At 47.1% G+C, this 11,463-nt stretch overlaps 1 protein-coding gene across 1 annotated transcript in view; it reads left to right on the forward strand.

Moving 5' to 3' along the window:
- Positions 1 to 11,463, forward strand: part of LOC106810729 (apolipophorins-like) — a gene marked incomplete in the record, with an annotated part of 43,862 nt that overhangs the window by 19,090 nt on the left and 13,309 nt on the right. The window contains 6 exon segments of the mRNA XM_014814168.1: positions 8,084 to 8,348; positions 8,568 to 8,736; positions 9,214 to 9,399; positions 10,142 to 10,300; positions 10,707 to 10,851; positions 11,230 to 11,373. Coding sequence (XP_014669654.1) covers positions 8,084 to 8,348; positions 8,568 to 8,736; positions 9,214 to 9,399; positions 10,142 to 10,300; positions 10,707 to 10,851; positions 11,230 to 11,373 — 1,068 coding nt within the window.

The following is an 11,463-nucleotide window of genomic DNA, read 5'->3' on the forward strand; positions in this document are numbered from 1 at the left end:
GGACCTCACTTGGTTCATCGGTTCGTGTGAGCCAGGCATCTCGACGACATTGTCGATGACGTCGTTGGCGTGGCGCAGTGTCATCGCACCGAGGTACGCCGCAATCCTCACCTCATCCGGCGCACTGATTGCTCGTAGACTCTGAGCAGCGGCTGTCGCTACGGGGACAGTGACCGCGTGTTAATTAATTGCCGTAATTAATTATAATTATTAATAATAATTTTTATTATTAATTAGAATTGATTAATTATTTAATTAATAAATTAATTAATGCGTAATTAACGTGGTAATTAACGCGGATCGTAACATGTTAGTTAACACGGATGGTGAAATGAATTGACGGTTGATTAAAACATGGACAAGGTTAACCTAGGTTTCTGGCACCTAGGTTCCCATCTCACACATTACAATCAACCTGCAATCAACTGATGAATAACTTTACTATAAACAACAGACATGTCATTAAGATATATAAATAATAATATAGATTACTATTATAATCTATTTCGAATACCCAGGGTGGCTAGAAACAACCCTGTCTTCGCAAGATTGGTCTGCGAGTTTTTGGCACGTAGCGTTGTATCGGTCGTTGTGCGCACGGGAGTCGATGCATTTGCGTCAATGGCTGCAGTCTCACTCTCTATCGGAGACTCTCGCGTCCGTGATGCAGGCGCGCAGTTGTCATCAGGCAACCAATCAACACGCCGGCGTTGCCGAGAGGCTTTCCGCGACATCAAGATCTTAAACAAGAGGACATTTGTCATGCATGGCGATAATATTAACTAATATTCTAAACTAAACTCTTCTTAACTAAACTGCTAACTTACTCGCTATAAGTTAACTAATACTCTCATAATATGCAACAAATTTCTACACTTAACGAGTACGAAATATAGTAGTAATAAAAAATAAAGTAACATGCAACAGATTATTTCTTAAACAATGGCATGCAAATTAAAAAAATCATACCACAGCAATATCAAACTAGCAAATGTATTTAGTTTAAAATTTGTTAAATTTGTTAATTAGTTTAATTTAAAAATTACGTTGAGATAATTTGTATAAGTAGAGTTAGAACATGGATAACATATGTACATAATTTCTGTCACTACAGCCAACATTGCAAGTCGCCTTTAGCGACATACAATATCTCCCCAGGATTTCTGCCTCTCTCTCTCTCTCTGCTGGCCCCTTTAAGCACCACTCTTCTTCTAGTCTCCTCTCTCTCTCTCCCCCTTCAGCACCCACCTTCTAGTCTCCCCCTCTCCTCTCCCCTTCAGCACCATCTTTTTCTAGTCTCCCCTCTCTCTCCCTTTAAGCACCCACCTTCTTCTAGTCTCCCCCTCTCCCCCTTCAACACCCACCTTCTTCTAGTCTCCTCCTCTCTCCCCTTCAACACCCACCTTCTCCTGGTTCCCCTCTCTCTCCCCTTCTGCACCCACCTTCTTCTAGTCCCCCTCTCTTCTTCTGCATCACCACCTTCTTCTCGTCTCCCTCCTCTCCTCCTGGGCGGCATCTGTAGCGCAGTTTGCCTCCAGCATTGAGATGATCTCGCGTAACGATCGGTACCTCCGCACAGTCGGGCTTGTCCTTGCAGAAGTTGTGCACCATCGTGCCGACGTCAGCGAAACCGCGACGTGGGGGCGCGTCACTCGAGCAAGCGCTGCGCTGGTCAAACGCTCGGTTAGAACAGGGTTAGCGGGGTGGGCCGGTGACATGGGCTGTGGGGGTTGCGAGCAAGAGCGACGAGCATACCTCAAGCATATGTCACGTTGATGCTACGTCAGTCGAGAACTCGACAGGGCTTTTCACCGCGACAAGGCCATACTTGTGGAACATTCGTTATGTCAAGTTAACAACAATGAATTTCTGGGGCAATAAACTTTCAATAATCTATGTGTCTCCCATCTATGTGGCAAAGATCGCTGTGAAAAGATAGAAAATGGCGTGAAAACGACATAAAATCACGTCCAACGCAACCAAGTTCACAATCCAATTTCGCATGTCCTTTCCGCACTCGCCCGCTGGCACGATTACTCGCACACGCTGCATTTACCGCGCTTCCTCCACCGCGCGGCTAACTGCCATGGGTACGAAGCAGTGCTCCCTACTCACAGTGGGCATGTTCGTGGCGCCACCTACCTTCCCTTCGGTGAGCATCTGTTCGGTCGTCGTCTGGGTGTTGAGGGCCATGCCGACTAGCCACGCGTCATTCTCGCTGTGCTCAGGTCTCCGGCCTCCATGATGTCCACCATGACACGGTGGCACACTTGTCGCGCACAGTGGCAGCGCGTCCAGGAAGAACTTTCTGCGCACAAAAACACGTGGGGCGGGATACAGATGCCGTGGCCACAGATTCCTCTATTATTATTACAAATATTATTATAACTAGTACTACTATTATCATAGTTGTTGTCATTATTATTATTATTATATCTAGTACTGACTATTATCATAATCATTACACAGCATCGACGTCTCAGTATTAGCGTCCTACGGCAAAATACACGAACGCTGCTGGCGCTCACTCTGCCCCTCGTAGTTGTTTCCGCGCAGCCGCTCTCGCGCTCTGAATCTGCACGTAGAGGGAGCTGAGGGCGCCCCTGCTGAGCTGACGGATCGTGTAGACGAGTTGTGAGAACTTCTGCGGCGCCTCGGGTCTCATGTCCTCCTCGCGTCAGCGAGCAGCAGGTCCGCTGAGCGCGCGCGTCGCCCGCGCGGTTGCGTTCGTCGTCGTCGTTGCCGTCGCGATGTCCTCATGCACAAACCGTAAGTGGCTGCTTGTTCGGAGCCGCCGACAGCTGCGGACGTTTTAATGCCCGGACAATTGTAATTGATCAATTTGTAAAATATTTTAAACTATGACTTTTTAATTGTGGAGATTTTTTTATATTTAATGTATTAAGTACGTGGCGGAATCGGAAAACAAACCACTGACTTCGATTTTAGTTTTCACAAATAAAGGCATCTAAGGTAGGCTATGCAACTTCGTACCATGCATAACTGTAACTCCTACTAACTCTCGCTAGATCTCACTCACTCTCACTAGCTTTCAGTAACTCTCACTAGCTACTCACTAGCTCTCACTAACTCTCGCTAACTCTCAGTAACTCTCAGTAACTCTCACTAAGCTCTCACTACATCTCTGCTAACTACTCAGTAACTCTCACTAGCTCTCACTAACTCTCGCTAACTCTCGGTAACTCTCACTAGCTCTCACTAACTCTCACTAACTCTCAGTAACTCTCACTAGCTCTCACTAACTCTTGCTAACTCTCAGTAACTCTCACTAGCTTCTCGCTAACTCTCAGTTAAACTCTCACTAGCTCTCAGTAGATACTACTCCGTGACAACTTCGGCACACCACCTCTCAGTAATTCTCGCTAACTCTCAGTAATTCTCACTAACTCACTAGCTCTGGCACGCCCAGACCTCTAGCTCTCAGTAAGTCTTGCTAACTCTCACTAACTCACTCACTAACTCACTAACTCCGGCACCCACCTCTAGCTATCAGTAACTGTAACTTCACCCGGCACGTCATTAGCTTGTATCTCTACTTGCACTAACTCTGCCAGCACTCATCTAGACTCAGCTAACTCTCAGCTACCTACATCGGACCTCACTCTAGCCCTCCGATCTCAGTAACTTCTGCATAACTCACTAACTCGCGGCACTCACCTCTAGCGTCTGCAGTAATTCTCAGTAACTTCATAACTCAGCTAAGCTCTGGCACCGTCAGCTTCGAGAGAGAGAGAGAGAGAGAGAGAGAGAGAGAGAGAGAGAGAGAGCGAGAGAGAGTTTTAACAAAGAGCCGTGCATCTAAGGTCTGACATGTGGGTTTTTGTCCAGTTAGGGGATTCCAGGCTTCGTTAATTGAGGAAGGTGAGATTCGGATGTGTGTGAGAGAAATCAGTTGAGAACAGCATTGACCAAAATTGTATTGGATTTGTCAGCCTCATGAATAATTCAAAATACGGCAGTCTCTGCATAATCCCATGAAACCGCACCCTTGGCTTAGGACATTTTGAGTAATAGTAAAGCGATTCAGATAAGCTAGTTAGCAAACTGCGTATAAAATATGAAATTTTTTAGCAGCATTCAAAGGGTGAGTTTGATACCCGAAATAGTGTATATCTTTATCACGTGTTATGTTCCTCGTGTACACACTACTCCCCCACTGCTATCGACCAAACTAGACCTCAGCCTGTTTAGCTTCTTAGTCGTAACCTGTGGTTCACCTCCAAGACCTTAAGATAAGACCTTAAGATTAAGACCAAGAACTTAAAATAAGTAATTTAATACCCTGAAAATTCCCACTGAAAATTGCATACACAACAAAACGCTGTTGCTGTTGTTGTTGTTGTTGTTGTTGTTGTTGTTGTTGTTGTTGTTGTTATTGTTTTGTTTTTGGATGTACATTCTCAAAGAAGAACGTTATTTACTTTGCTCTTGAGTCTTCCATCGTTTTGTTAGCCGTTTCGTTAAGTGAAACTACTGGGCAGATATCTTACGTGTTGGGCTTGTGTTTTGCCAACCTTCCTAATAAAACTATGAGGTTAGGAGAACGTTACATTCACAAATACAAGGCAGAGATTGTTAAATATGTTGGTCTTGCGTTTCGCCAGCCTTCCTAATAAAACTATGAGGTTAGGCGGAACGTTACATTCACAAATACAAGGCAGAGCAGCGTTAAAGATGGATTGGTCTCGTTTCACAGCCGATTCCTAAGCTACAACTATGAAGGTGGGCCAGCAGTTAGTTACAATTTACGAGGCGGAAGACAGCAGACGGCCATCCCATGCGCATCGCAACGACGCGAACCGATCTGTCTGGCTTCACGGCCCCCGTCGTCACTATCAAAGTCCTACAGCCGTGTGGACATGGTGCTGTCGGTACGTATAGGGAGTGGCGGCGGCCGCGATGCTGGTCTACACGGATGTGCGCTCGTATAGCTGAGAGAAGGCATAAGTGTGTGCACGTGTGTGTGCGGCGTGCCGCTGCGTGCCGTGCGTGCCGTAGCGCTGTGCGTGTGTGTGTGCCGTCCAGCTGATTGCAACTGCAGGAATTGCCATGTCGTGGCATGGCGTATCACGTCAGCAGTAAAGGTGACATAGGTATGTAATCAGAGTGAACGCCAGCCTAGAGCGAATGTAGTATGTGTAGTATTTTTACTCACGTATAAGCTTTGTCTAAAGGAGCAGGCACTCGATTGCGCAGTTAGAGCAACATTGCTTGTCTGTAGTATCAGACCACGCATAATGCTTATAGGATATGGTTAATATAATAGAATATTCCCAGCATTCGCCGCACAGTTCTTAACAAAAGATGCGCCCCGCCACGCTCTCTAAACGATTCCCCCGCGTTGGAGAATGTCGAGTTCTACAGCAAGTGTCAACGAGCGCGACGCGGGGAGCGAGCCGATGCGCTCGAGGCCAGTCAAGGTCGCGGCGGAGGCGTGGCCACATGTCACTTTGCCGTTCGCGAACGGCCACGTCGAGCACGTCTGCCCCGGAGACTGAGACCCTCGCATGATCGTCAAAAACATCAAGAGCGGCAATCCTGTCGGCCCATCCAGAACACGATGCCGAATCTCGACAACGACACTCGACTCTAGAGACGTGCAGCCAGGGCGGTGCCTAGTGGAGGGAGTGGGCGCTAGGGAGGGGCAGAGCGCTTGCCTAGTGCTTGAGCTGAGGGGCACGGCGCCGCTTAGTGACTGTGAGCGGAGGAGCTCGCTAGTGGTGACATGAGGGGGCAGGGGCGCAGCTAGTGGTGCACGCAGGGCGGCGCTATCGCAGTGCAGCGACCGGCGGCCCAGCGGAGCCGCCCTAGTGGATGGGCAGGGGCGCTAGTGCCTGAGCGAGGGGGCAGGCACAGCATGTACAGTGAAAAAATGGCATGATTTCATTTTCTCTAGCTCCATGTGTAATGTTGTTTGTTAACGTTAAACAAGTTTACGTTCAACGAATCAATGATCATTCCATGTTTATAATATCCCTACGTATGTGAATACACGAATAAAAAACTAATTAGCTGTATTCCAGAAAAATTATAAAATATGCAATTATAGCTTTAGGACAACCAGTGACCATCTTGCTATTAGTGTGATTGCCTTTTCAACGACGTTTCATCGAATCGCTGCGGAGCTTATTTAGCATTCGTCAACGCCCCGTGTCTCCCTCTCTCTATAGACTGACGTCAACGTATGCTGTCCGACCGAGTACACCCTGAAGTCTCGGGCGTGCGCGAACTGGGACAGGTCTGTGAATCACGAACACTACCTCCGCTGGAGCGTGAAGGACCTGCAGTAACTTGTAAGAGCCTCACAGCACGAGGACCAAAAGCGCTGCAAAGACAATTCCCTATCCACACGGATGAAGGTACGCGCCACGTCTTCTTCAGATCCGCCAACTCGCTGAGCGTTAAATCGCAACGGCGGTGTCTCGGCAAGGTTGCCTTGTGTTGCTGCTTGAGTCTGACTGTGTGCTCGTTTCTGCACTGTGTTGCTGATGAATTCTGACTATGTCGTGATTGTGGTGGTCAGGTAGCAGGAGTACGTGAGAGTCTCATATCTGTTCACATGCTCAATGAGAGAAAATATCCTTAGTATTCAGAATATTTTATCTTAGAATTCTCTATAAGCAAATGTTTGTTTCTAGTCCTCCAATGCAAAATATACATGCTGCTACTATTGTGTTTGTATCACTGCAATTATGTATGCGGTAGCCAAATGCTGGCCACAGATGAAAGATGAATGTGCAAGGCCACGAAAGTAAAATGTGTTCATGGTGATTATTTAACTACGATGTGACCATACTAACTAGATATATAGACTAGATAGAAATATTAACTATAATACTGATAACTTAATTAATTAACTTAAACTAGATTAACTTATGCCGCAGAGCCCAGAGCCATGCCCCTGGTGAGCAGCACACACGAGTGTGAACAGAACATCTTCGCGAGGAAGCTACATTCAACTCTATCGTCTGCCGTGAGAGGCACACGTTCCGACCGTTCTCGCGGGGTGACAGTGGCGCCACTACAGGCGACGAGCCAGCAGCTGCTGTGTTCGGTGAGGAGAGACGAAAGCATCTCGCAGACTGCTAGAGGTGAGGTGCCGGAGTTAGGAGTTATGAGAGTTACTGAGAAATTACTGAGAGCTAGAGGTGAGGTGCCGGCAGTTAGTGAGGTTAGTGAGAGTTACTGAGATTACTGAGAGCTAGAGGTGAGGTGCGCGCAGTTAGTGAGTTAGTGAGAGTTACTGAGAATTACTGAGAGCTAGAAGTGAGGTGCCAGAGTTAGTGAGTTAGTGAGAATTACTGAGAGCTAGAGGTGAGGTGCCGGAGTTAGTGAGTTACTGAGAATTACTGAGAGCTAGAGGTGAGGTGGCCGGAGTTAGTGAGTTAGTGAGTGAGTTAGTGAGAGTTAGGCAAGACTTACTGAGAGCTAGAGGTGGGGTGCCGGAGTTAGTGAGTTAGTGAGTGAGTTAGTGAGAGTTAGCAAGACTTACTGAGAGCTAGAGGTGGGGTGCCAGAGCTAGTGAGTTAGTGAGTTAGTGAGAATTACTGAGAATTACTGAGAGGTGGTGTGCCGGAGTTGTCACGGAGTAGTAGCTACTGAGAGCTAGTAAGAGTTACTGAGAGTTAGCGAGAGCTAGTAAGAGTTACTGAGAGTTAGCAAGAGTTAGTGAGAGCTAGTGAGAGTTACTGAGAGTTAGTGAGAGCTAGTGAGAGTTACCGAGAGTTAGCGAGAGTTAGTGAGAGCTAGTGAGAGTTACTGAGAGTTAGCGAGAGTTAGTGAGAGCTAGTGAGAGCTAGTGAGAGTTACTGAAAGCTAGTGAGAGTGAGTGAGATCTAGCGAGAGTTAGTAGGAGTTACAGTTATGCATGGTACGAAGTTCATAGCCTACCCTTAGATGCTTTATTTGTGAAACTAAAATCGAAGTCAGTGGTTTGTTTTCGATTCCGCCACGTACTTAATACATTAAATATAAAAAAAATCTCCACAATTAAAAAGTCATAGTTTAAAATATTTTACAAATTGATCAATTACAATTGTCCGGGGCATTAAAACTCGCGCAGGTCGGCGGCCGAACAAGCAGCCACTTACGTTTGTGCATGAGGACATCGCCGACGGCAACGACGACGACGAACGCAACGCGGCGCGGGCGACGCGCGCGCTCGCGGACCTGTGCTCGCTGACGCAGGAGGACATGAGACCCGAGGCGCCGCAGAAGTTCTCGCAACTCGTCTACACGATGCGTCAGCTCAGCAGGGGCGCCCTCAGCTCCCTCTACGTGCAGATTCAGAGCGAGAGCGTCTGCGCGGAAAACAAGTACAGGGGCAGGTGAGCGCAGCAGCGTTCGTGTATTTTGCCGTAGGACGCTAATACTGAGACGTCGATGTGTGTAATGATTATGATAATAGTAGTACTAGATATAATAATAATAATAATGACAACAACTATGATAATAGTAGTACTAGTTATAATAATATTGGTAATAATAATAAGAGGAATCTGTGGCCACGGCATCTGTATCCCGCCCCACGTGTTTTTTGTGCGCAGAAAGTTCTTCCTGGACGCGCTGCCACTGTGCGCGACAAGTGGTGCCATCGGTGTCATGGTGGACATCATGGAGGCCGGAGACCTGAGCACAGCGGAGAATGACGCGTGGCTAGTCGGCATGGCCCTCAACACCCAGACGACGACCGAACAGATGCTCACCGAAGGGAAGGTAGGTGGCGCCACGACATGCCCACTGTGAGGTAGGGAGCACTGCTTCGTACCCATGGCGGTTAGCCGCCGTGGAAGCGGGTAAATGCAGGTGTGCGAGTAATCGTGCAGCGGGCGAGTGCGGAAAGGACATGCGAAATTGGATTGTGAACTTGTTGCGTTGGGACGTGATTTTATGTCGTTTTCAACCCATTTTCTACCTTTTCACAGCGATCTTTGCCATCGTTAGGGAGACACATAGATTATTGAAAGTTTATTGCCTCAGAAATTCAATTGTTGTTCACTTGACATAACGAATGTTCCACAAGTATGGCCTTGTCGCGGTGAAAAGCCCTGTCGAGTTTTCCGTTTCTCGACTGACGTAGCATCAACGTGACATATGCTGAGGTATGCTCGTCGCTCTTTGCTCACAACCCCCACAGCCCATGTCACCGGCCCACCCCCTAACCCTGTTCTAACCGAGCGTTTGACCACGCAGCGCTTGCTCGAGTGGACGCCGCCCCCACGTCGCGGTTTCCTGACCGTCGGCACGATGGTGCACAACTTCTGCAAGGACAAGCCCGACTGTGCGGAGGTACCGATCGTACGCGAGATCATCTCAATGCTGGAGGCAAACCTGCGCTACAGATGCCGCCCAGGAGGAGAGGAGGGAGACGAGAAGAAGGTGGGTGCAGAAGGAAGAGAGGGGGGACTAGAAGAAGGTGGGTGCAGAAGGGGGAGAGAGAGGGGGAACCAGGAGAAGGTGGGTGTTGAAGGGGGAGAGAGGGAGGAGACTAGAAGAAGGTGGGTGTTGAAGGGGGGAGAGGGGGGAGACTAGAAGAAGGTGGGTGCTTAAAGGGGAGAGAGAGGGGAGACTAGAAAAAGATGGGTGCTGAAGGGGGAGAGAGAGGGGGGAGACTAGAAGGTGGGTGCTGAAGGGGGAGAGAGAGAGAGGAGACTAGAAGAAGGTGGGTGCTTAAAGGGGCGAGAGAGAGAGAGAGGAGAAATCCTGGGGAGATATTGGTATGTCGCTAAAGGCGACTTGCAATGTTGGCTGTAGTGACAGAAATTATGTACGATATGTTATCCATGTTCTAACTCTACTTATACAAATTATCTCAACGTAATTTTTTAAATTAAACTAATTAACAAATTTAACAAATTTTAAACTAAATACATTTGCTAGTTTGATATTGCTGTGGTATGATTTTTTAATTTGCATGCCATTGTTTAGAAATAATCTGTTGCATGTTACTTTATTTTTTATACTACTATATTTCGTACTCGTTAAGTTAGAAATTTTGTTGCATATTATGAGAGTATTAGTTAACTTATAGCGAGTAAGTTAGCAGTTTAGTTAAGAAGAGTTTAGTTTAGAATATTAGTTAATTTATCGCCATGCATGACCAAATGTCCTCTTGTTTTAGATCTTGATGTCGCTGAAAGCTCTCGGCAACGCCGGCGTGTTGATTGGTTCCTATGACAACCTGCGCGCCTGCATCACGGACGGAGAGTCTCCGATAGAGATGAGACTGGCAGCCATTGACGCAATGCATCGACTCCCGTGCGACAACGACCGATACAACGTACGTGCCAAAAACTCGCAGACCAATCCTTGCGAAGACCAGGGGTTGTTTCTAGCCACCCTGGGTGATTCGAAATAGATTATAATAGTAATCTATATTATTATTTATATATCTTATATGACATGTCTGTTGTTTATAGTAAAGTTATTCATCAGTTGATTGCAGGTTGATTGTAATGTGTGAGATGGGAACCTAGGTGCCAGAAACCTAGGTTAACCTTGTCCATGTTTTAATCAACCATCTTAATTCATTTCACCATCCGTGTTAACTAACATGTTACGATCCGCGTTAATTACCACGTTAATTACGCATTCATTAATTTATTAATTAAATAATTAACTAAAAGGTATTATTAATAATTATAATTAATTACGGCATTAATTAACACGCGTCACTGTCCCCGTAGCGACAGCCGCTGCTCAGAGTCTACGAGCAGATCAGTGCCCCGGATGAGGTGAGGATTGCGGCGTACCTCGGTGCGATGCACTGCGCCACCAACGACGTCATCGACAATGTCGTCGAGATGCTGCTCAACGAACCGATGAACCAAGGTGAGGGTCCGCTGCACGCGCGAGAGCGCAACAACAACAACAACAACAACAACTTGATCAACTGCAAGTTAATAAAGTTAATCTCGTAACAACAACAACAACAACAAATTAATCAACTGCAACAACATCAATAACAACAACAACAAGTTAATCAACTGCGACAACAACAACAAGTTAATCAACTGCAACAACAATAATAACAACTACAACAATAACAACAAGTTGTGTGCCTTACAGGAAGGACAGAACATTCCATTGACCCCTGTCGTGATCAATGGGACGATGTGATTGGATAATTTCTATTAGCACCTGCGCTACGATTGTAGCGCCCCCTGGCATGCACGCGCTAACTGCAATGTTGTTTTCTCATCCCGGCAGTCGGCTCGTTTGTGTGGACGCACCTGACGAACATTGCGGAGTCGAGCTCTCCGCTGAAGCAGGAGGTTCGCAAGCATCTGCTACACAGCGACCTGAAGCAACGATTCAGCTCCGACGCCCGCAAGTTCTCACGCGCTTACGAAGGTATGTACGTGAAAGCTCTCATGGTAGGATGGACGATCGTACGTGAAAACTCTCATTGTAGGGTGGACGATCGTACGGGAAAACTCTCAT

Source organism: Priapulus caudatus, unplaced genomic scaffold (assembly GCF_000485595.1).
Source record: "Priapulus caudatus unplaced genomic scaffold, Priapulus_caudatus-5.0.1 Scaffold469, whole genome shotgun sequence".
In the NCBI taxonomy this organism is placed as follows: Eukaryota; Metazoa; Priapulida; class Priapulimorpha; order Priapulimorphida; family Priapulidae; genus Priapulus; species Priapulus caudatus.